Here is a 26,716-nt window from a genome sequence, read left to right as displayed (position 1 = left end):
TTCAGTAACACCTTTCTGCAAGGGATACCTGTGTTCTGCACACCAGTCAGAAACTTTTGTATGCTAAGATAGCAAAAAAGGGCTGAAATATTTGCAAATGGTATGAGGAAAAATCTTCAAAGGCATAAGATGAAGAACTGAAAAACAGTTGAAAATAGTCATCTTTGCTGTAACTAGCTCTAAAGTAATGGTAGTCTTTATTCAGCCAAAATATTGATCATTTTGCAGAGGAGATTAATAGGCTGTATTGTTCTTAAAGTAAAATGTAGTAATTGCAGATTCAGTCATGGTGTGAAAGAAACGTACCTCCCCTGAATTTCATCGTATTGCAGCAAAATTTGGCTTCTGATCATGTATCACAAACAGTTAAGTACTTTGTCCCATTCCTTAGTCTGAAAATGTAAATGAGATAAAAGCCATTCTGATGTATTTTGATTTCAGTCTGGAATAGAACACCAAAGAATCGTTTTTCTTCATTTATTTTGATCCTTTCAGCGGCTCCTTCATGTGGTTTTGGTTGTATGGCTCCTGTGGAAGCAAACAAGTAGGTCTCCAGTATGATGGAAGGTGGAGTCAGATTCGGAGTTCCTGATTTAGTAAAACTTGCAAGCATGAATATAAGCCACACACTGGGGGCAGACACCTTCCCACCTCACCCTGCCTCCTGCCTCCCTCCTTGGCACCCTGCCTATCGGGCAGAGCTGATGAGCTGTGCCTGGTACGTGAGACGTTGCAGTGAGAGAAGCTCTGCCCACCCAGGAAGTGTGGGTGGCTGTGGCAGGGAGCGACTGGGTGAAATGGACTCCAAAAAACTGTGGGCTTGACAGCTCCGTCACTGCCGCGGCCTACTATGCATTTGCAGTTTAGCACCGTCTCCTCCGCTCTAGCACTCCTTGTGCCAAATGAAGTCATTAGTAGATCTGAGGTCTCTCAACCATCTGTGCCAAGTATCTGTTCATCCTTAAGTGGGAATGAGCCATCAGTGCAGCCTTATAGTGGGGCAAGTGGTGCAAGAAGGTCTCTGGGGTATGTCTCAGTCATTTGAATTAGTGTGCCCATCACACTGCTGGATGCAGTAGCGTTTACTATCCACCCCTTCTGCCTGGTTAATGTTTGAGTCTCTTGAGAAGTCTGTTAAATAATGTGAGACCTGGTTACAGCATCCTTTGTTATATTTTTACTGATGACTGGGAATAACCAGACAGCTTTGGTGTGAATGAGAAACTTAATAATCCATAAAGTTTTTTATATCTTTAATTTACGTTACGTTCATAAATCAGGGAAAATAGTGTGAGTTATGGCTTTCTTCCTGGTAGTGGGTTAGAATACGCCAGCTGCGACACTCCAGTTACAGACATGGCTGAATTCATTCCAAATCCAAACTGAAAATTATATTGACCTTATCAGCAGAATACGCCCTTTATTAGATCTTCTCATGGGGGTTTCTTTAGTGTGTTGTAAGAGCTGCCTCACTGTGTTGCAGTAATATACAGGAACACTTGGAGACAAAATCATTGCTTATTAGTCCTAGCGTTTGTAAGCAGTTAAGTATTAACCAATAATAATTTCTTTTCTTTCCCTTTCACCCTTTCTTCAAATTTCCGTTATCTTAGTATCAGAAATTCCAAATCTGGAATGTCCTGCTATCAGGTCTGGATCTGCTTCACTTAAGCCAAGTGCAAGTCTGTTGTTGTATAGATGGTGTGAATAATATCTGAATGGGAGTCATAGTCAGCCTACAATCAGATTAGGACAGACAGAACTGAAAGCAAATTCAGCTTGCTATATGGCCCAACTAAAGCCCTCATGTTCTGTCAGACACAAACACCAAAGCAAATCTGCATGGCTCTCCACTGGGCTGTTGGTCTGGCACAGACAGAGATTGCTCAAACAGTAGCTCCAGATGTCTTGGGTGCAGAGACCTCCTTACGATGTAAATTACAGAGTTTTCATCTGCCGTTCAGAGAGGAAGTAAAATTTAACAGATTACAGCAATTTTAGTTTGCTGGTAACGTCTGAAAATAATGGTTGTTCTCTACTGATGATTTATTATCATTGCATTCACCAGTCCAGGAAAGATTACATATTCTACTTGTATTACCTTACTGAGTATAGGGTACCTCTCTAAAACACATGCAGTCCCTCAAAAGAGCAGATTTTTTGTTATTTAATTCAATCAGTTTATATAATCGATAAACAATTAATTTATATAATTCCTTTTAAATAAACTTGCAGGATTTATTGCCACGGAGGACCAACTAAAACCCAGAGAATGGCTACTTTGAATTTTTAGTGGATTTTTGGTCCTATTGGTCTGTGATGATAAGCCTTAAGAGCTCTAGGATACTCCTCAATAAGTTTCACATTGTGGAGGTTTGAAAAACCACTGAATCTCCTCTGATAATTATCCGTCAGTTCTCCTTTTGGGAGATGTGTTATTTCAGAAATTTTAGAAATGGCAAGGAATTTGACTTGGCAGCTCCAAAGTTCTGAAATCTGTGGGCATTCTTGCTTATTTGTGGGTGTAACTCTCTGATATACTTTGTTCTGGCTCTGTATGTGCATTTTGCTAAGGAGCTGGATAAAAAGGAATTTCTAGAGGAATCGGAAGGGACAAGTTGAATAACAGCACAAGTAAAATAACTGACATAAATGATTCTTAAGGAGTTAAGATGACAAGGGTGGCGATGACCTTGCTTAGGAAGGGACCTTTTCTTGAAGCACCAGACTGGGTAAAATTGTTTATTCTTTCTTAATTTTAAATCTGTGATCACATAAAATCAAAACCTTGGAGATCGTAGTACAAGGAGTAAGATGGGTCAATTAAGGCAGAAAGAAGACTATGCAGTGTGGTCATGAAACCTGAAAGAAATATCACGATACATAAGAAAGATGGAGTTTATTTTTCTGTAGAAACTGAGTTAGTTAAGCTCAGAGGACTTTGGGAAAGTAGGTTTGCTGTTATTTAGCTAAAAGTTAGCTATTATTTGAGCCACACAGAGAAGTCCGGGAGTCCTAGGAATCTAGGAGAAAGGATTTTTCTTCAGGTGTTCTGTAAAAGAAATTCCTTCTTCCTTTTGGTTCTTGGGAGCTGCAGTCCACAACATCAACTCTTGTGGTGGACCTTTGGATTTAAATCTCAGAGCCATCCTTGGTAGGGCTGATCCTTAACTTTGAGATTGGAAACCCCTTAAAATTTCACAGGAATAGGAATGTTGTAGAAGATATTGTGAGTAATCTGGAAGACAGGAAACAAAACAGCCAACCTCCATCCCCAGCTGGCATACTGTGGTGAATTTGTATTTGATATCTGTTACCAGCCTCGAACTGTCGGTGAAAGGTTATCATTATACCAGAATTCCTCACCCCATATATGATGAGATATTAAGAACGGCCTCATTTCACTTCCTCTATCTCCACATGCTGAGGACAGAAAGTAACCACAGCAAAGGCTAGTGTCTGTAGTACGCTTTACACGTGCACCACTGTTAGCACTTTCCATGCCTGTTTATAAGGGGGAAAAGATTTTCTCCCAGGAGGTTAGTCAAACGCCAGGGCATTTATAACTTCATATGCCTCTGGTAGGACGGAGAGCAAAATCACGTAGCCCCGGATTCGCAGGAGCAGTTAGAGTTCTGACTTGGTTTAGGTTCCTAAATACCTGTTTAGATCTGGCCCAGGATCCTTCTGGGCCTCAGTCCCATATTTGAAACTGTGCATAATTAGAAATTAGATGGCATTTTATTGCCTCTTTGGAATATGGAGAGGCAGCTGCATCCTATGAAAATACTTAAACCAGGTTAAAAGGGGCCTCACAGAGAGCTGCTCTGAAAGGCAGTCTTGATGTTTGCATCTCAGAGCATCCATTCATCTCACATTTTTCTTTACATGTACCCCAGTATAAAAAGTGAATACACGTTTATGAAAAGAAAAAAGTAAAAGCTATTGGGACGTCTGTGTATAAATCTTTCCACGTAATAAAATACCTGCCTTTACTAGAAAACAATGAAACAGTCTCTCTACAACTCTACAGTGATCAAAATTCAGTATTGTTCATATAAACAGTTTTATGGTAATAATAGCAGATTTGCAAGGAAAAGGGATTCATTTAGTTCTAAGAGATGTTTGACCTCTGCTACTTTATAATCCATTAGAGAGAAATAAGGTCCACGCAAGCTGGCTTTCTTTTTCTTTTACCTGGAAGGCATTATTTTTTCAATAAATACCAAAATCAAGTCAATATTTTTAGAACCAGTATAATTGCCACTTAATATGGACTAATTTTAGCTCAGAAGTTGTCTGATACTGTATATCCGATGCCAGTAGGAAAGAAATAATTAAGATGTATATTTTTTGTAATTGATCAGGAACATTTCAAAGGGTTACATAAATAATAGACTAATCAAAGTATTGTCTAACTACTTGAAAAGAACACATGCCCTACTGCATGTACATTTATTTAAATTAACTTTGCTGTCAGAGTTTATGAGAAATTCTGAAAGAGGATTTTTTTCACTGTATGCTTAATGCTCTCATAAATATTAATTTGTCAGTTCTATAGGGTAAGATATACAATTAAATTGTTCAGTGTACATCTTTAAAATAGGGGTGTGCATTTACTGCGCTGGGTGATTACTCTATGGAAAAAAATGCAACTTTCAAAGCTCATTTTCACATCTGCCAAATGCTACTCTAACTCATTTTCTGTTCTACAGAGACATAACGATATTAATAATCTAATGTTATGCAGAAGATATTTGAGCCTTTTCATGATATGCAGTATCATGCAATGTTTTTCTACCTAAAAGATTAGTATGTCAGTGACAACAGACTCAACCCATTACCAAAAATGTAAAAAATAGAAAACCGTGGGTTCCAAATAATTCAGATATATTAAAAATTCAGTAGGTATCAGATTCTCATTGTCTTTTAAGCCCATGAAAATGATACTTGCTAATCATTGACGAATCATTTACTAATCTGTTCCTGGATTTGAACACTAAGAAACTTCAGTCTGAGGGCTTGGGGTTTGGCTATATCTCCTTGCAAACAACTACCGTTCTTCTCCACTCTTTTCTAAAACCACTTCAGCTTTGCATGGTTATATGAGGGAAGGATACACTACCAAGCTGAATATTTGATATGAAATTAAATATTATATTTCCATCTACCTGTGAATTCTCATGAATACTCATTAAATGGTGCTCTGACAGCCTGACCTCAGTGGAGTCCCTGCACTGAAATAACCACTCTTTCCATCAGCGGCCACTGTCATCTGCTGTGTTGTCCCTGGGCTGAGTGTCCTGTCCCTGGGCTGAGTGTCCTGTCCCTGGGCTGGGTTCTCAGGCTGTGTGTGCTTTTTTTTTCCCTCTGGACAGGAAAACAGGGCCTCTGCATGTGTTTAACTCCACATTTTTGCCGGATACTAATATTTCTGCTTTTAATTGACGGCAGTTTTACAGGAGAGCGTCCCCCAGATGTGACTGCTCTGAAATGAAAGAGTGACAGTGTTGGGCTTGAATGTTTCCCATCCAATTACCAATTGCCCCTTCATTTTATTTTGAAAGTTTTTTCACTTGAGTATGGGGTTTCCAAATGACTCTGGTAATCCTGGATTTTTTCCCTTGTTTTTACAGGTGACTTGTAACTGTTTCGCCATCAGTAATGGAGAGATGCAGGATGTTGGTGTTGGCCTGTATCCCAGGTACTGTGGACACTGTTTCATTCACAGGCGAAATCTATGTTCATTTCTCCCCTTTTTTTCTAGGTAGCTGTAAGGACCATCAAAGCAGCACGTAACATGTCCAATCAAGCAACTAGGAAATGCAAATAAATTATAGGAGAATAAAAAATACAATCAAGTTGAAAACATTCTTAATAGTCCTAATCAGAGAGTTAAAGCAGTTTAAATAGGATACTTATTTGTATTTGATTGTTATTGCAATAGTAGCCTTTTCCTAGTAAGGATAAATGCTGACATCAAAATGTGTGGCTGGAGCTTCCTAAAAAGTAAAAGAAACCTGAGAGTTGCTTTAGAAGATAGATATTTTGCAGTCAAGAGCCTTCTGAGCTGGCAATTAAATGAAAAAGACTGAATGCTTATTTTAGAAAATTAAGCATAGCTAAGAAACTAGTAAGATGAACAGACAGGCTCCTGAAGAGATAGATGTTAATATTTGAATTGCTTCTTCTTTCTTGTATTCTTCTTAGGTTAGAAGTACATACTAGGGAAGATTTTGCCCAGTTTTGCCCTCATAGAATTAGTTACCTGTAGTTATTAATGTGTAACATTAAGATGTATTTGGAAAATGAAGTTGAAAATTATATTTGACCATCTCAGAAGTTGTTGTTAATAGCAGATTGAACCATTTCTCAGTATCTAAATGGGCTTGTCACTGTTACTTCTTTTTCTGCTAATGTCTTTCATGCAAGATTTGAGTAAAGACACATAATATCTTGAAGGCTGCTTTGTGGTGAAGATAATGGAAAGGCTTTTAGGAGAACATGGGAATCGGTGTCATTTAATTTCATAGTGGAAGAGAAACAAATCTTTTTACATACTTTGGAAAAATGTAATATTGTTTTGGAACATTGTTATTACTTAAATATTTCCATTTGGATGAAAAAAACTTCTGACTGGGAAGAAGGTGGCCATGTGTGTTCTGTGACAAGGCACTGCCAAGGGATGCGAGAGACTTTTCCAAGTCAATTCAGAACAGTTTGAATTTTCTTATACCATATGACTCTGAGTTAAGCTGAGTGTGAACTGAGACTAGTAGTTCCCAAATCCTAGGCCAGTGCCCTTCCATCTGGGCTGTAGGGTGTAAAAGGATGAGAGTGTCTTATGTTTCCAGATGAAATGGTCATCAAAACATTAGTATTTCCACAGGGTGAAATCTGATTAAAAGTGCTTTAGTTAGTCTCATCAAAAGTGTTGTTGCATGGCTTGATAGCTTCAGCATCCCTATATACTTTTAAATAGATAAAATCCTGTGGTTGTTCTCTTCATTGTCTTGTAAGCAGCTTTGAGAATGAGCTCCGTGGTCTTACAAGCGAAATGGAGACAAACCTCTCTCTAAGTGTACATTACTGTGTTCATGTGGAGATCAACCACAGATATTTTGTTAGGCCCAAAGGGATATCGAAAGAATCAAGGTCCTTCTGATAACCCTTTTAAGAGTCAAGAAGTAAGTAAACATGGTTTGGTGCAGGGCTCTGGCCCTTAGCAAATCCTTTGTTCTGCTGACGACAGTTGGGATTTTGGGTTGCTGAAAGCAAAGAAAGACAGCCAGAAGGTGGATAAGCCAAAAATTCTTCTTCCAGCCTAATGATGCCGGAATTATTCATCCAATGGGCTATTTCCATAGGGGAAAAAAACCTCAGCCCTGAGTCTGCTATGAGATTGATGTTGGTCTGGCAAAGTCAGTTGTTGCTCGGCTGATGAAATATGGGAATAGCAAATACATAGAGGACGTTATTCTTAAGTCTCCTGCAAAGAAGAACAAAGGGTGTGCGTGTGTGTCAGGAGATCCACCAGCACCTGTGTGTCCTGGGGATGGCTGCAGCTCCATGATGAGCTGTGCTGCTACAGCTGTCATGTGTCATGGGAATCAAACCATACGAGTGAAAGAGAGGCAAAGGCTGTTTCTTTTCTTTCACCACCATACCCTAGTAATCTGGTTTTGAGACATAGTACAGTCCATTTTCTACCTGCTATAGAATAGGCTTTACTTGCCAGCCTCTTAGCACTCCAGTTCTGCTGAAGGTCGGGGTAACTGAGAGAGTGGGTGTTCTTAGTGCCCTGAAACAGGGCAGAAGCAGCAGAAATAAAATACAGTTCGAAGGTGCTAACTTTTTATTCTGAACTGCCCCCCGCTGCCTTGCTCCCAGCTTGTTGGCTTTGCCCTCTCCCCTGAGACAGGCCTCTCGGGGATCACCGGGAGGCCATCTCCTTCCTCCCACGTACCATACAGGGACAGCAGAATCAAGTGAACAGACCCAAGCATGGCTCTTATTAACAATGAGTATAAATCTTCTAAGCATTAATTTTCCTCCCTTAACCAACAGCAGCTGGTTTACCAGGATTTTATTTGTTTGGTAACTTAATTGCTTGGTACTTTAGATGTAATGGAGTTAGCTACTTTGAAATGATTAAAGAGGTAATGGCAGAGTGAAGGCTCCTCCATAAAGTTATTTTTCTCTCTTTCTTTCTCCCCCTCTCCCTCCTCTCACAGCATGTCTTTACTGAATCACAGTTGTGACCCAAACTGTGTGATCATTTTTGAAGGATACCAGCTTTTACTTCGCTCCGTCCGAGAGATCCAGATTGGTGAAGAGGTAATTAACTTGTCCTCCCTTCCATCACAGACACCTGCAAACAATGACATCTCCCTAAATAAATTCCAGACTGCAGGGCCACCAGCTTAATATTTTGGTGATATATTGATGCCAGTTTCTAGCACATAGCTATCAGGGAGAAGATGATAAATAGAATCATCTCTTCACACTGCCTGGGCCCCATAATCATTACTTCTCATAAATCACTAGCAGTCTTGATAAATTCTTGTTCTTCCTTTCCTCCTCTAGGCACTTCATTTTGTTTGTATTTGAACGTCTTTACCCTGATGGAGACACTTGTAATATTCCTAGGTGGAATGCAGTGTTCACTAAGTCATTGCAACAATAAGCATTTCTCAGTCTGCAACCATACTATTATAGTAAACCTTTCATTGCCATTGAAAGCAGCAGGCAAAATTTGTTCTCATGTCCATTTCATTGAAAGTGATTTCAAAATATTCCTTTCAAGAGATTTCTGATTGATCTAAGGTATTCTCAGCTTTGTTTTTAAGATAGAATTTTTATTGATTCGAAAATAATAATCATTTGCAGCTTGATTAAGCCTTTCAAAGTAACCATCTTTTACAGCAATGCAATATTGAATTTGCAAAGACATACATACATATATATATATAAAACTTCACATACAGTGATGACCTATACAGTTCCAGTTGTCGTATGCAGTTGTTAATCATTTCAGTATCGTGACCTGAGGTAAATACAATTCAGGTCTGTGCTTCAAACTCTGGGAAGATCAAGGGTATACATATTCTAATTTGGGAATGATATTTCTTCTTCTCCCTGTGAGGTATTTTCTTTGTTAATATATTTTATTTTTCTAAGATGCTAGGCCATGAAAAGAAGTAAATGGTGAGATACCTTATTAGGCAAAATAATGTGATTACATGGGAGAATCAACAGAAATGCCTTTGCATACTTCCCTTTTTGCCAAGAAAACACTTTTAGCTTGCAATATGCTGTTGTGGAGCTATTAAGTGTAGACATTATTCTGCCTGACATTCCTGTTTAAGCCAAATTATGCACACTTTTCCTGCATTTTATCCATAAGTTTCCTCACCTTCCCAATTCACAAAAATGGGTTCATTATTTAAAAATGCAGTAGTTTTTAATACCTTCCCAGGATGCATTCAGGTTAATTATTAGACTACTAAATTTTGAAGTTATTTGATTTCTAGGTACATGGCTAGATAAATTGTGTAAAGCAGTTCTTTGTTGCAGGCAAATTTACAGAGTAGGAAGGACACTCAGATAGCACTGGAGTGGTTCTGGAATGAGAAAAGTCGTAGAATTCCCTTGCTTGCATGTGCACCGTGCTAACCCTGCTAAGGCTAATGACCCAAATTTTAGATTTGGTGTTAGTAATCTGTAACCCGTAGAAGTTTTAGAATAAAATACATGGTGAAGCAGATATGGTGTAAATTACAAGTCCTTTGTAAAGCAATCAGAAAACAAATACATGTTGTAAAGCAGGGCAGCTAAAACATTTCTTTGCAGTGACTTTGGCAGCTCCATGAATAGGTGCTTTGAAATGACTGCAACTTACATGGATACGTCATATTTTCTAAAAAGCTTTGCTTCCAATTAGGCAGTAAAATAAAGACAGAACTTTCCAAAGAGCTCAGGTTCTGTTTTCTTTATTGGGAGTATTGCTACTGGCTTTGGCGCCTAAAGGAAAAGTTGCCTTAAGGAAAAGGTAAGATAAAAGAAAAAATCCTGTCCTGTGTTAAAGCGGGTGCCCTCTTGACTTGCCTGGAAATAAAAGTAGCAGTCAGAGGTACGTGCTTCTTTAAATAAGGATGTGTCTCAGGAAGGAAATTAGCATAAGTGAGAAAGTAAAGAAGTTGTTATTCAGTGAAGATTAAAAGTGAATATTAGTTTAGACTCGTTCTGGGAAGAGGAAAGAAAACTATTATGTTACAAGGGTATGAACAGGTCAGAGGGTTAACGTTATTTTTAACACTCAATTACTTTTCCTCTTACACAACTGTTAGGGGTTTTCGTTCTGTGTTCTGCACGGCAGCTTCGGTACAGCTGCTTCCCCCACTGCCTTACTGCCTGCCTGCAGCAGGGTGGGCTCGGTGCTGTTGTTAGCAGTGTGTGTTATCACTTGTGCGCCTGTTTATGCTGGTGTTACTGGGGTCATGATCTGAGTTAATGGGAGAGAAAGCAGGGAAAAATCTGACTGTCTTTTTGACTAAATCAAGTGCTGCGAGGTGGTGGGACAGAGATTGTTTCAAGTTAGGAGGCAACAAGAAACCTCAAATAATTCTAAGCAGTAGAAAACTTTCCTGATCCTAATCAACTTAAACTGGATTTAAACAGAATGAGATCCCATATGTAACAGTTAATAGAAAGTGAATAAGCGCTGAGATTTAATAGAAATGAGAAGCTTAATAGCAAGTCGAGATCAGATTAGAAAAAGAGGACTATGGCTTTACCATTCACACAGGAACAAACTTGATAGGGCTTTTGGTCCGTTGCCAGGAAAGTATCAAACGCTGGACTGTGATATGTTCATTAGACGGGTAAGAAATAGAAGTACTTTTGCACATTGGTAGTGCTTTCTGTCAGAGGGCTCTACGGCAATTTACTCATGTTAACGAGTTGTTAGCCACATATAATCACACAAAATCAGAGACAGAGCAGTGAGGTGACTGGCTATTGTCATCATCTCACAACTATAGGAGGAGGAAGGCCCCGTAGACCTGATTTTGGTTGTAAACCAGGAGGAGAGCTATCATTACACTGAATGTAGCTGTTTCATTGTGATACAGATTTATTCTGGAATCACATTTATGCCCTGACTGCACTTTAGAGTGTTTGGACTATATGTTAATTATATTGATCAAGTCAGTGACAAAAAGTGGGCCAGATTATGTGAACCTCAAAAAGTTTTCCTTTCCTGATGGAAGTTGTCCCGTTTCAGCTTTAGTCTTATGTCTAAGCAGACTTTGTTGGCTTTGCATGTTTTTGACAGGAAGACATGTGGCATTTGGTGGTTTTTAATTGAATTTTGGTTTGTGCTTTGAAATGTATTCAAATCCCAAGGCCAAAATGGATCTCAGGCAGTAGGAAATTAGGAATCTTGGAGCGGAAGAAAATGTTCACCTGGAGCCCTGTGGAATGAAAGTGCTAAATTTGATGGAGCTCTATGTTTGGAAAACTAATCATCTGAAATCACACGCAAAAATTCTAGCCACCTAAGCCTTTTTTTGTGGCAAAGATAGTGTTGCCAGTCCTGAGCCATTAAGAAATCATGAGTCGTGAGTGTTACTTTCGTTTAAGTATTGAAAGAACTGATTCATGTGTAATTGCGTGCTTTAAGAAAACAAAATGTATTGCAGGAGCCATATTAAAATACTGAGAGTTGGCTTTTGCCAATGAGTACTTTATTCAGTGTTCAGAAGAACAGCTTTCTTTTCTGTCATTATATAACTAACTGGTACATCAGCTTAAATGGCACTTATAATTCTCATTAAATATAGAATTTTTCGAGTAAAAATTCAGCTCTGGTAGGAAACTTCCTTCAAACGTGGTACCCTTTTCTGTTTTTTTCTCCCATCTGTGCTCTGGCTCTGTTATAGATCCATACAGCCTTATATGAAGTATACTAACACCGCAAATCCTGGAGCTTGACTAGATGGTGATGATCACTTCTAAATTTAAATAATTTCTGCTCTGCACCTGGCGTGCACGGAATGAAACAGAAAGGGAGCACAAGAGAAGGCAAAAGAAGTGAAAGGAAGGCTTGGGAACAACTTCTGATCTCCATGCATGGAAGAGGAAGTTAGAAAAGTATTGCAAAGAAAGATATGGGGAAAGATGATAAGGAAGCAAAGATTGTTCACCTAGAGATTGCCAGGGCTCCTTCAGTGATAAGGTAGCCTATCAGCTAATTTACTTTTTCAAAAAACATGCAGAGCAGCCTGCTCTGGCGAGGTCTTCATCATTCCCTGCCCTTAAGTAACCACTTTAAATAGCATCAAGATTTGTGCTATAATTTTTTTTGACCTGTTGTTAATTACTGTGCCTACATGGTACTTTGCAGGCAGACATGAGCTCATTTTGCCTATTCTCCAATCAGAAGGTGTATAGCCATGGTTAGTTTAGTGTGTAGTTCAAATCAGTTAGTCCTGCTGAGAGACTGGATGTATTAGCTCAGATTCAGTTCTGCTCCAGAATGGGTACATGGCTTCTCATCAGCTTCAGAGTGCAATTAGAGCAAATTTGTATCTTTCTGCAGAAAGTCACACAACAGACCGTCCTCTTGCTTGAGCAACTAATTTTTAAGTTCATATTAAACACAGCTCATAGTTTCCTGTGGCCAGCAATAGTGTCTTCATGATAGATTTTCAGCCAAGATACATGGTATTTCTGTTATTACAGTTCTGTGAGGAGTTTTATCTGTGAATGTGTTTGTCACATTACATTTTTTAAAAGCAAATCTTTCCTTGAGTTACAAGGCGTGTTTATCATATATGCTAAAGCAGAAAGGTCACAACCTGTTCACCACTTACGTAACTCAAAGCAATCATTTAACTCAGTCTCAGGAACAGCTTTTTGGACAGAACCCTGCCCAAGACCTTGAGACACATGTTTTCAAAAACAAGACTCTTTTTTTTCTGCCATTTGAGTTTAAATTTCTATAGAATCTTCCGTCTAGAGATTTTGTTGCTTTTAGCCTATTACAAAAAAAAAAGTTTCACTTAACTAAAAAATAAATTTCACCTGCAGTGTGGCAAGACTGGAAAATCATGTCCACTTCAGCTGGCAGATGAAGAACATGAGAAACTAACCACCATACCTATGGTTAAAGCATTTCTGCGTCAGAGCTAGAAATAAGGCTCAGCCAGTGATGCGTTTCCAAGGCGAAAGTCTTGAGAATCAATAAGTCTCATGGCTGTTAAATAATTCCCTGCATTCATAACTGTTATTTAATATATCCTCAGGTTTGGAGGAAAAGATTTACTGCATTCTTTATAAGAAATGCAATAAAGAGGCAAGCTTTGGCCAGGAAAATAATATTTTAATTAATACCATACATACCCCATGCAAATACCATTAAGACAACCTTTGATGGATGGGCACATTTCATGAACATGTACAAGGTAAATGAGCCTTGCATCTAATGAAGGGAATCAGAATTAAAACAAGCGTAGGAGAGAGACTGCAGAATTTTTATGTTTAAATGAGTAAATGATTGGTGTAGACCTAGTCACTGTTAGGCTGGTCATGTTTCTAAATATTCTAATTACATTTTCCCACTCAGTCTGCCAGCAACAAACATTCTTTTCACTTACGGGTTTCTGTTGACAGGAGTGGGAATTTGGGCTTGGGCCTCCAAGGACAAGAGAAACCCCAAATCTTTAACGTGCTAAAAGGAGATCTCAATGATGTGGCAAAGCCTCTTGTCCTTCTCCCCTCCTACTCGATCACATGTTGTAATGCAGATCAGGTTGTTAAGTGGCTGTTAGTATCCACAGCTGTTCAGTAGCCTCTAAAAAAACAAGTTATTGGTTTCCAGTTTGTGCCTACTTCCAAAGTTTCTATAGCACACGTGAAAAAAGAAATAAGAATGGAAAGGAGAGAAAGGAATGAAACCTGAAGGCTCAAGATAGAAAACAATGCTTGTTTCCTGCTACGGGTTTGTTGTGCAGTGTTAGAACTGAACCCTGCCTAACGATGGCTTCAAGAGTACTGAATATGTCTCAACCCTTCTCTAAGCGTTTTGGCAAAGAACAGATTAATCTCACATGAGTGATTTTTTTGCAGAGGATTCCTGCTGTCTTGAACTGTGCCTGAACCTGATTAGAACGCTTTTATTTTGGGGTGCCACCTGAACCTAAAGCCCAGTAGGACCCATCATTGGTCAGAACCATTGATGTAAATGCAAGGAGGGTAAGAGATGGGGAACGGGGTACTATAGGGTGAAAGACAACACTTGAGAGTTGCAAGGAGACATTACTTTCAGAGGCTTATGCTGGGAGAGGGATTGGGCCTGGAATGGCTGAAGAATGAGGTTAGGACTGCAGGTTGACTGGACACTAGCATGTGGGTGGAAAGGGAGACAGATCTTTCTTACCACACAAAGGAGGATGCAGAGTAGGACTACCTGGGCAAAGAAATTAGGACGAAGAGTTGGTGGTCACTGTAGATGGTTGAGAAACCAGAGTAGGACGACAGGGATTGTTAACTTGGGAGAGTAGGAGTGTTGGTGGTCACGTATTGTGAAAAGGTGTGAGATGAGGCATGCAGGCGTGGGAGAATGGCAGATCTGGGACTGGCTGGATAGTAAAACCAGTCCATTGTATTGGAGAATAACAGGGAATGGCTGTTTAAGGGACTAGAACCTAGAGCTGGAAAACAGTAGTAGTTAACCAGGTGAGGGGAATAAGACTGAAAAATGATACTCATGTCCAGGGACAGAGAAGGGAGAGAAAGAGAAGAGGGACAAATTAGAGGGGCAGAAGAAATCAAGCTTGGGAGGAAAGAATAGGCAGAAGAATTTGCATCCATTTGCAGCAGAAAACTCGGAAGCCCACAGCTCACATGCACTGCTGTCCTGCTGCCAGCGAACAGCAGTGAAACTCTCCACCTAGGCTGTCTCACCCCCAGTGGTGCTAGCCGTGTAGATTAATAAACAGTAGTGAAGCTCCTGATGCAGAAGTCCCAGGAGTAGATATGAAGGTCCGAGTTCTGCTTCATATTCTTTTCTACCTCACGTGATGTAGCAAGATGGAATTCCCATTTTCACTTTTTTTTAGTGAAAGACTTGGAAACTACTCTGCTCTCAACTCATACACACACAAGCTATGACAGAAGAACATTATTAAGAATTAAAAATCTGACAATCGAAAGTTAGAAAGCTTGAGAATTAATTTTATCTGTAGAACTTTAATTTGGCTCTTTCGTGAATTGTACTATTAATCTTCAATTATGAGACCATGTTTTATTTTTTCCACGTGCTTTCTACTTATGATCATTTTACGTGCTTGACTTTACCATCTCAGTAACGTTCTTTTAACACAGTCCTCCTTCAAAAAGTAATCAAATTACATTTGTAATAATGAATGAACAAATGCAGACCTTATTTATGTTGCTTGTTAATTGCTTGTTTAATTAGAATGCTCACTAATTCGCCAAATGCAGTTTCTGACAATGGAGTTCATAATCATTAGTGCAAATTGGTCAGGTTTTCCTGTAATTTCTTTGAGTGGACTCTCATGATTTAACTGGGAACCATGTAAAAATTCTCCCAATTAGTTGAAGTGTCTCAGCTCAGGATGAAGTAACATGACCTGTTTTTTTAGCTTTGACCTCTCTGGAGTGTTTCAAAGTGTGCTGGGTGTATAGTGTAATCACTGTACAGCATGTGTGACGGAATGCTCATCTGAGCTGGGCTGTTGTTTTGTTGTATTCTTTCCCTTATCATTAGTTTGTGCCTGCAGAGCACTGTTAAACTCTTAAAAAATTCTACAGATGGTTAGCCCTGTGAAATTCCTTCGGGCAAGCATAAAAGTGAACAAACTTAAAGGAGTTCTCTGTAATTCATTGGAATTCATTCTGTATAGCATGAGGAGTTTTTAAATGGCACAGATATAAGCATTTTCCTTTATTGATTACAAAGGAAATGTCATAGACGTACCGAAGATAGGAATGACATAACAGGCGCTTTCCTCAGGCTCGAATGCAGCATAGAACATATATTTGCAAGGAAGTGGAGGTTTTATTGAGACAAAATCTTTGGAAATAGTTGGATGTTGTGTAACACCAGCACTAAATAAACACTTAAGATTTGGAGCTGGGCAGAAAATGAGATTTCATGCACAGGGAATTCAAATACTGAACGTGGTTTCTTTTCTCTTCTTTCTTTCTTTCTGTTTCTTTTCTCTTCTTTCTTCCAAAGTAGAACGAAAAGCTGAAATAACGGTGATTTTCCCAAGATTCAGAATTTTGAGCAATATTGATCTGGAAGTGCAAAAAAAAGTGTTTCCTCCATGAAACTTTTTTGTCTTTTTTTCCCCCATTGACAAAATTGTGGGTTTTTTCTAGGAAATCATCTGGTAAGACGAAATTTCATTTTATACAGCAAAAATATTTTATCTGCAAATGTGAAATGTTATCTTAGATCTATAAACGAGTGTGGAATGTTTGTAAAATATATTCTGTTTTCTTCTGTACTGCACACAGCTCACCATCAGCTATATTGAATCACTGGTGCCCACCAGTGAACGCCAAAAGCACCTGATGCGCCAGTATTGCTTTGAATGTGACTGTCTTCTCTGCCGGAATCAAGACAAGGTAGGTTGAGTTCAGAAATTCCTTCCCGTAAAACAGAATTTTCCAAGGCCTGTCAGCAACTTCCTTTCCTGTAAGTAATACTTATCTTTTTGCTACTAACTGAGTGGCCAGAATACAGAAGCAAATGACTTCTGCCCTCAGTGCTGTTTATGTTACTATGAAAGACAAGTGTGAAGGAAAGGAAAGCAGGAAATGTCGACCACATGATAAGAATTTTTTGCTAAAATGTGCATTGTTCATAAAGCTAGGAACTGTTTTCTGTCCCAAGATGTGGTTCAGATCAGTCTGAGACTCAGGGACCTCTGAACGTGAGAGTTAACATTACTTTAAGCTGAGAGGAAAGGATTTTGTTTTCTTCTTTCTATTCAGAAGAAAAATCTCAGAACTTTAACTGAAGCCACTTGTCTGATGCTAGAGGAGGGATATGTTTCTCCTCATAGTTAATTTAAATTTAGTCTGACAAACACCTGCATCAATAAATTCTCAAAAACTGCCACTCACATTCAGCATCTGTTAGAGTTAGTCTACACCCAGGGTGATGAAACTCTTTGGACAACTGTTTGTAACTTTTATGATCTCTTTCTCAAGCTCGTGGAGCAGCAGGTCAGTAGTTGTAGTAGACAGAAATTCTGTTCAGCATGACCTTTTACTAGGAATCAGCTTGGCCTGGGTTAATTAGGTTCTGGATGGCTTCCTATTTATACGATCTGGCCAGAATAGTTCTGGCTCCAAGCCTGATGAGAAATCAAATGAAATATGCAAAATGAGGCTGGCTTCTAGCACTGCATCTACTTTGTCTCTCTAGTTACATACACTCTTGTTTTTGTAAATGCCTGTTTTGTGTGAGTCACATGCCGTAGCTAAATGTGTTCCCAGTAGATCAGAGATGGTATGACAGAAGCTAGTGAACTTGTGATTACGAGGAGCATGGTATGATGGTATGATTCATGAAGTGATTGCTGTACAGCAAAATGGAAAAAAAATCAAAGTTTAAACTGTGGTAAGTATATCTTTGGAGTAGGACAGTTGTCTGAGTGTGCAGTTTCATTCAAGCCATTGAACACATAATGTATCCTTTGATATGTCAGTAAGCAGTTCAAAAAGGGACCACAGAAGAGTTTCTGGCTTATGACATGGCGCTAAATTACTTCATATCCATGCGCAGAAGTTGTTGGCATTCTGTGCCTGATACAAGGTTGCTGTAACGCTATTTGGAGGCAGTAAAGGATAGCAAGGACCTCTGTTTTTATTTTAAATATGCTTACTCAAGTGCCATGAAATCTCAGATTGGTTTTGGGGAATGGCATTCCACTATAGATGCAGTGATAATTAGGAAAAACAAGCAGTCTAAGGTGTCTTTAAGGATCGCTTAACTGACTGCAGAAGGGTAGACAAGTGGTGTAAAGACCTTTCAGCATGTGGAATGTGTTAACAAACAAGATCCAGGGGTTGGAGTACGCTTTACTGTGATAGTCAACCTTGCTGCATCAACAAATGTGGTGGTGGACTTGTATGTGCATGTGTTTATGGATACAGTAGTCTCATAAATGGGTTAGAAATAATGATTTTTTTTCTCTTCGAAGTTATTAACTGTACTTTGAGTTCATCTGCTATAGATTTTTTTTTTAATTGGCAAAATTCCCTATGGGAAAGGTATTACAAAATGTTTGGAAAGCTCCTCCTGGTTGCATTCTGACATTTGCTAGTGTTTCCTTACTGCTACCATGTAAAGACATCTGGGAGGGGCTGAGAACCTCATGTTGGTGTTGTGTGTTGATGCCTGTGAAGAAGACATCTTTCTCCTTAGCTCAGCTCTAAGATGATTAGATGTAATCTGCAGCAAACTTCATAGCGCTGTCTTTGTGACAGAGCTAATAAATATAACTGTTTATGTGACTAACTTGGAAATATTATGTTTCTAGCATTGGTCTCTGTCACTGTTGGTAAGCTAGGAGACAAGTAACATTGCAGCTACCATGGAAGAGAGTAGAGTATTTTGGGAAATTTGGGAAATTCTTTTTTTTTTAAAGTACAAATTGGCTGGATTTAGATGCTTAAAAGTTATCAATTGGCAAAAATTTTCAGTCATCTCACTTCTGAAATACCCCTGATATCAAGACAGGTTTTCAAGATGCCTTGAAAATTCTTGAAAAGCAAAGTCTTTGTCAACACAATAGGCAGCTGCTGCCGGGTATGTTCCCATATAGCAGCATTGCTTTGTAAATATGATGGCCTAATCAGCAGTAGTCTAACTCGTAATGTTTGTTGTGGATAAAAAGGCAAAATCCATTTTGGCTGAGAAACGCTTTATGTTTTCAAGTCTTGCATGTCTTTCTTCTGTTGTAATTATCTCCCCTAAAAAGCAAGATTTTTTTAAACTAGCAGTTACAGAGATTGTAGCTCCTTGTCACTCCCAAGTTCCAGTCCTGCTGAACGTGCCTGCCGGTTGCTGAGCACCTACCAGGAACCGGTGAAAGTAGAGGAATCGTTCCGGAGAGGCACTCAACAATTTATGACAAAACTGTATGTCACATCATTCCCGTTGTCACACCATAGTCCTGGCCAGTCACTTTCTGCAACTGGCCTAGCAGCCTGGCTGCTGATTTGACAAGGGAAGAGTAGCATGTGCTAACCTGCCAGTGTAAAGTGGATGAGGTAAAATGAAGGTGATCCTTTTGGCGGTACAGTTACTGCCAAAGTAGCTGGCACTAACTGCAAATCTGACTAATAATTGTAATTGATTTTTGCCCAAGATGAAAAACAGTTCAGTAACTGAAAGAGGGAAAAAAAGACCTCTTCGTAAAACCCACTCACAGAATGTTTGCTGACTGTCAGTATTGGCTACTGTAATGCCTTCAGTTCGTTGTATCTCTGACCGCTTTATACGTTATTATTCGTTCCAGACATTTTAAGATCAATCTCCACTATAATTCGGAAATACGTTCCTTCCTAAAAGCTGAACTCTTGGCAATGTACTACCATTCCAGCACATAAAAGCCCCTTACATTAATTATAATTAAAGATGGGATTACACTGATGACAAACATTTTAAATGGAGAACAGTTTTTCCGCTGTCAAGAGCCAGAGTATTGTTCATGTTCCACGTTTTCAGCCAAGGGTTTCAGGGAGATTTGTGCTTATAGAATCACTTTGCAATTAGTCGTCTTTCTCGTTTGGAGCCAAGAATTAATATTTTAGTCTAGCTTAGTTTTTGGAAAGCTTTTATTTAACACAAGGTCAGCAGCAATGGATTTGAACCTGAATTTTTACATTTGGCCGGTGTTTGTTGGTTGCCAAAGCTAATAATAACGTAATGCCAATAAGTACTTTATTCCTTTAATCAGTTTACTGCTTTGCTTAGTACTCACTCATATTGCACCCTGAATTTTAGTAGAGAACATCACAAGTCCAGTTTCCGTCTCAAGGACTCTCAGAATTAGGTCATCTGAACAGCAGCCAAGTCATCTACATCCACATGAAAATATCACCTGCAATCCTTTAGCTGGTGATGAATTTCCGTACATTCATTAACTCGTTTATATAAAAGCACTGAATAAGTGCCTGAACCTACTAGAAGTTTCAGCGTTGCTTTTTCAATCATAGGAAACAACAGAACCAGAATTGTCATTCAAATGTAAACAATCCTTCACCTATTTGATCAGGTTTATTGCTAGAGTATAATTCTCTGCCTATGTCTGTGGTTGATTTGCCTCACTGAAGTTTCTGGGAGATCCTTGAAGGTGGCCAAGGATAGAATTTACGCAACATTTGCACCTTTGATCTTTATGTTCGATGTCAGCAATACCATTGAGGAACATGTACTTAAATCACAGAGGCATTGTTCGTGGAGAGTATTATTATTGACTGCTCTTGTGAATTAGAATGCAAAGGCTTGGTATAAGATCACTGAACTACTGTTACTACAGGAATATCATCCCTCCCTCAGGGAGCATGTATTTAGGACACACGGGAAATATAACATGCTATGTTACAAAGTGCCTTTTTAAATTGCTCAGTTGTGATGTTCCAGAAGTTGGTGTCCCAGCTTCCTCAATATTTATTTATTTTGATGTATTTGCATTCTCACTAAGTTCTCCAAGTACCAAAAAAGGAAGGGTTGGAAGCAAGGAGTAAATGGGATTATTGAAAAAAAAAATCTGCTTATGTAGATAACTGAACATAAAACCCCTTCACCAATGCAAAGGATAAAGTAGGAACATCTGTGTCTGTAGTCATGATTCTAAGGTACTTACTATTAGGGGTCAGGACTTTGCCCCAACAAAACGCTGGTTTGAACAATCTATGCTCAGAAGTTAGTCTGTATAGCGGCTTATTCCATAAATCCTCTATTCGTTCCTTATCTCCTTTTACTGGTTTGCCACTACAATTACCTTTAAAGAAAATCAGAGATGGAAGTCAAGTCACAGTAGTTACAGCTACTGATCTTAAGGTACCCACCAGCACTCCAGCATAAGATGTAACAAGCTCCAAAGATCGAGCTCAGTCATATTTAACCCACCCACCCTTTCAGCCCAACATTAGTATCACAAGTGCCTACAGAAGCCAGTGGCAGTAATTAGCAGCCCACTGGGATACAATATTTATTCTTTTCATAGGTGATTGGCTGATTAACAGTTCCTTCCTCCTGGCGAGACATTTAGTAATGAAATAAACCCTGGATCTGTTCCTGAAATCCAACAATCAATCCAACAGTCTTCTGGTCCCTTTCAGGGGATCTTACCCTCTTGGGATGCATTTCCAATAGCCAAGGACAGAGGGTTTTTTTTTTTCCTAGTGCCAAAAATGATGCTGAAAACCAAGGCAACTGTTTCTAATTTCTGGGCTCTCTTGTTCATTCAACAAAGGCATCATCTCTTCAGCCTCTTAGTATGCTCGCACGACTTCTGAGGCTTCTTCCATCTTCCGACACTGTAATTTTTTTCCTGTGAAAGAGCAGTCCCACAGGCAGTGTCAGAATATAACAAATGGACAGTGATCATTTTACCACGACAGCTTACCTCTTCCAGTTGCATCAGGACTGCCTCGGTGTGCTCTGGTCACAACTTGATGGCTGGAGCTCACTTGGGTTGCCAAAGGTCACGGAAGAAGACATTACTGTTCATTTAAATAGACTGGAGTTCAGAGCTGTCGGCAGATTTTCTTCCTGTTCAGGGGATCCTTAATAGGGAAACCAGTATTAATGTGGTCCAACAATTTTATATTTAAGCTGAAGTAAGAGTTGGAGTATGGCACTCTCCTGGGAGTCCATTTTTCCATTCATCTGAGAGCAGCAAAATCACATTCCTTTCAGATGCAGCCTTCTGAAAGGAAATATAAATCTTCTGGAGGATGTGTTAATCAGAAACATTTTTTCTACAAAGGGAGTGGAGGCTGCTTCCATCGCTGTTTCAGGCTGTAGTGGCTGCATTTTAGCTCCCAGCTAGCAGTCTTCCTCCTTTGCAAAGGTCCAGATTCCTTAGAACTGTAGTTAGAGCTAATGATTCTTGCTATGATTTCTTTTTTTTTAGATGGTGGCATTCATATAGCGTTCACTATTTGTTCTGTCTATCATCTGAGTGATACACCAAAATAAGAAGTCTCTCTGTGGATTAGCAGTCCAGAATAAACATAGAAAAGATAGAACATGTTGAGCGAAACAGCAGTAATTTAAAACACAAAGCTAGATCTAACAAAACATTTTCCACACACCTTTTCCTGGAGAGATTATGGTTCACAGATTTTATCCAAAGAGATCCTGAGGCCAGAGGTTGCTTTACCAGCTCTTCAGTCTCTCATAAACTCGGATACTGTTTCTGCATTTGATAGTGACATGAGAAGTTAATTTTAAGGAAGGCCTCACTGAACAGTCTGTAATAGTCCAGAAGACAGGGTGAATTTTGAAGAAATGTTGTTGTGCCCTTAGTGGAGCAGCCCGAACACTATCTTACATGTTTGGGTTTCCTAAAAGGGTGTTTCCACAAAGAATTATGACCTGGCCTATGCTAAGACAAGCTCTCAGTTCTCTGTCACTGAGGTTGCTATCAGGTCTTGTGTATATCAGCTTTTCAAGGTGGTTTCTAATATCAGTAGGACTTACGGGAATTAATTTTGAGTTTGGATGCCTTTTCTTGGTCTAGTGTGTTCTCTCTGTACTGTTTTGTTGCCTTTTGCAAAATGGAAACGGCTCTCCAATTTGTTCTTTCCTTTTATTTGCTAAGAGCAAATCTTTTCTCTCCCTCCGATATTACCCCTTATTTGTCCGTGTTCCTGTGAACCCTCTGGCAAAAGGTTCATATCTCAAGAAACCCAAAACATTTTGTCAGTACAAGATATGAGAGTCAAGGACTTCAGACCTCTTAATCTTTCCCTTTCAGTGCTCCGGTAAGAAAGGATAAAATTTCCAATTTGCTGCAGCAAATAGATGTTTGGCTGGAGAGAGCTGGTTTGGGAGATTTTTCTCAGGTGTTGGACAAACCAAAAAAGAAATGGCTTTGGATCAGTCATTTGCTGGAATTCTTTTCAAATCAAAAATCTCCATGAATCTTTTTGGTTGGGGGTATGTTAAATGGAAATGAAAAACATGGGTCATAAACTGGCATAGGAAAAGTAACGCTGGTCTTCTTAAATGCCGGAGATTAGGAGATTTACTTGAAATATGATTTTGATTCAGATTCCATCCAATTCATTTAGAAAAATAATGTTGCTGCATTAACCTGCTGAGTTTTACTGACTGGTGTGGGCTCAATTTTCTGGATTCAGAAATCTCTCCTATTGAAGTTCACCCACTTTGGACAAAATATTAATATCCTCAGGGTGAAAATGACTTCTTTCTTCCCTAGTTGTCAGAGTGCTCCCTGTGGGGTAAGGGGACCGCAGGACTCCGATAATGCTTCAGTCGGTGGATGAGATGCAGCTGGATCTAAGACAGATCCTACAGTTCACAGTATCTGTTATTTAGATTTCTGCTCTGAATCAGGTAGAAATAGGAACTTGGATTTTTGTCTTCCCGGGTAAATATTATAAATATCGGGTTATGAAATTTAAAGAAGAAGAAGGAAGAAAAAGTGAATGGAAATATCTCTTTCTCACTAGTTCTGTGGCTGGAAGCCAAATCCCTTTGTGACAAGGAATGACTGGCTAAACGCATAGCCACTGGAGATAACGTTTACACTTAAGACTCCAAAGCAAGACATAAACGATATATGGGCTGATCACAACAGCTAGCACACTGTATATTTTGTCCCCTCCACTTTCCCTGTTTACTTTCCTGCTAGACTCTTGAGATCTTTGAGGCAAGTAGTCTCTTTACTTGTACAGAATCTAAAAACCTGCAAAACAGTAGGGCTGCAATACTGCCAGAATTATAAATGATAGTGACAGTAAAGGCTACAAACAATCTGGGACAATCAACATGGAGAAAAAACAACATGGAAAAGCACTCTTTGTCAGCAAATTTCTGAATAACTTGCAATAGTACACATGTATATAGCAAGCGTCACAATTAAAATGGAATATTGTTTAAAAGTGATTTTTTGATATTCTGTTTCAGTCATTGGAAAGGCTATACTTAACCTACAGCTGAAAGAAAATAATGATGTTATTTGTTGCTGCTTAAATCAGGTATCATCTTTGCAAATTGGTAATCTACTCATCTGTAGAACAAACCAATACATGTCAGAGCTCTTAAATTGCCAGTCTAATTTTCATTTCTTTTAATTACGATAGAGATAGAGTACATTTTAAGCAGTAGTACCCTGAGGCAAACTATTTGTATTATGGGAGAATGTCACACTATCCGATGAGATATCCAACTTCAAACACTGATTTGTGAATATATTGTTGGGTCAGAAGAGGCTGGGATTGCATGAGATGTGTGTAAGCCTCCAGCTAGAGGAGGCATGCTTTATTTTGCTCTGGAATACAGATTAGGTGTCCTTGAAAGAGAAGCAGCAAAACTGAGAGAAACAACAAGGAAAACGTAGAGTAAGTGAGAGAAATTGAAGAGAGTATCATCACTATCTGTCCAACACATCCTAAGTAGCAGTAAACGAGTAGATGGTTGAATTTAGGGAAAAAGAACTTGTTGAGCACAAAAGTCTATTTTAAATAATATCTGAATAATCTTGATATTTGTTCTAATAGTGCAGAATAAAAAGCTCTGAACATAAATCAGTCTTAGGGTAGGGAAAATGATAGATTATAATAAAACTAAGAATAATTTGTATTTAAGTGAGTACTGTCTGGTCTCTTTGGATTATTCCATTCATTTCTGCAAGGATTAAACATTAAGACAAAGTTATAATGAAAAATTTTAATTTTTGTTAATTGTAAACTCTGCTAGCCACTCTCAGTGAAAGCAAATGCATGAAGAAAGCCTGTAACATTTTTCCATGCTACCAGCAGCTTGAAATCCATGCTAATACATAACGTTTCTATTTAAGCAAGACATAAATGGATAAAACCTTGTAAAATGAATTTGTGTGATACCAGATGATGTGGTTGTTTTGGTTGTATTGTTTAGGAGACGTGAAAATTGTTTAGGAGAATGTAAAAATATTTAGTGTGTATATTAAAATGTCAGGAAGCTATTAATTTTTCACTGTAGTCAGAAGCACTGTAAGGTCTCTAGTCCTCACACATTTATGCTGGACATGAGAACTCAGGGTCTCCTTCACTAAGGGATATCTCTGGATGCAGATGTTACAGATGCATTTTCTGTTTAGGGAGAGCAGACTGGTGAAATTGCTGTCAAAACATTTGAGTGGTTCTGGAAGAGCCAAACCAACCAAAGAGCCATGCATGTGAAATTCTTTAAAAAGCAACAGAAACGAATGAGCCAAAAGTCTTTAATCGAACTGAAGAGTCTTTACTTCCACATTCTACCGTACATTAGCAAAACCTTCATGTAGGGCCAACTTCAAGTCATCTCCAAACTCATTCCCTGTTGAAGACTTCAGCCAAAACCAGTACAGAGAAACCTTTTTTCCTTCTGAAAATAAAACATTTTTTCAGTTACGGCTCTTGATGATGCTTCTTCACGTGAGTGGGTACTGTGTCCTTCTTTTTGGAGTTTTTTTCATTTTCCAAATTATTAAGTCCTAATGCCATCCTGACTATGTACTTTCTTTGCAATGCTGGGTTGTTCATTCTCTTTCTGTCCTACTTTCCTCAGCTGGAAAACTGGGTTAATAAGTCTTACTTTTCTTGCAGTATGCTTGTTCTGAGGTTAATTAGTGTCCATACAATGCCAGGAAATCACTGGAATAAAGTGCTACATACGCAGTTGATGTAAACGCATAGGTAAAGAAGAAGGCTAGCTTCATTCCTAGGTCTATTATCCTTGTTTTCTAATAATTCCAACTGGAGAGGAGGGAGAAGGAGTATTTTTGTAAATTAGACTTGTGCATAGTAGGCCCTGAAGTAAGATAATGGCTTTACTTTATATGGGTCAAGAACAGGTAGAAAAAAACTGGTCAAATTTTTAATTGGGCAGTCCAGATTTTAATCTGTTAGTCTGCCCCATCATCAAATCTGTGGACAATACAATCTGGTTAGCCTGTCTGCGTGTTAAGAGAAACAGTGTATTCTGTGGGTCCATTTCATTGCAATTACTTTTCATGGTGAGGTGGACACGCACCTAGAATGGATGGAAACAGGTCTTAAGGAGGAAAGCAATATTGTGTGCATATGCTTATGTACGTAGGTATCCAGGCTATGGGTCAGACAGTGACAATTCTAAAATGTATTATACCCTTTTACTCAACAATATATTGCACAAGCATAGCTTATGCTGGTAGGTGTCTTTTGCTGCTACTTGTTTTGTGATCTTTGGCAAGTAATACATGGCCCTGTTTTGTATCATCCTCCGTAAAACAGGTATGAAAATGCCCGTCATACAAGTAACATTAAAAGGATGAATTGTTCTTTAGAATGCTGTGGCATGAAACACACTGCAAAGATTCAAAATGTTGTTTTTTTTCTATGCTATATTCTGGAAGTTTATCTTTCCATGTAGTCGTCTTATTTAAGTGAAGAAAGATGGCACCCTTGTCAGCTG

The 26,716-nt window shown here is 38.9% G+C and overlaps 1 protein-coding gene across 3 annotated transcripts in view; it reads left to right on the top strand.

Moving 5' to 3' along the window:
- SMYD3 (SET and MYND domain containing 3) overlaps positions 1-26,716 on the top strand; it is a 441,959-nt gene that overhangs the window by 347,868 nt on the left and 67,375 nt on the right. For all 3 annotated transcript variants that reach the window (XM_068939324.1, XM_068939321.1, XM_068939323.1), the window contains 3 exons: positions 5,637-5,704; positions 8,235-8,337; positions 16,549-16,659. In XM_068939324.1, coding sequence (XP_068795425.1) covers positions 5,637-5,704; positions 8,235-8,337; positions 16,549-16,659 — 282 coding nt within the window. The remainder of the gene's footprint in view (positions 1-5,636; positions 5,705-8,234; positions 8,338-16,548; positions 16,660-26,716) is intronic.

The sequence above is a fragment of the Struthio camelus genome, chromosome 3 (genome assembly GCF_040807025.1).
Source record: "Struthio camelus isolate bStrCam1 chromosome 3, bStrCam1.hap1, whole genome shotgun sequence".
NCBI classification, from domain to species: Eukaryota; Metazoa; Chordata; class Aves; order Struthioniformes; family Struthionidae; genus Struthio; species Struthio camelus.
This window is presented reverse-complemented; position numbering and strand designations above follow the sequence as displayed.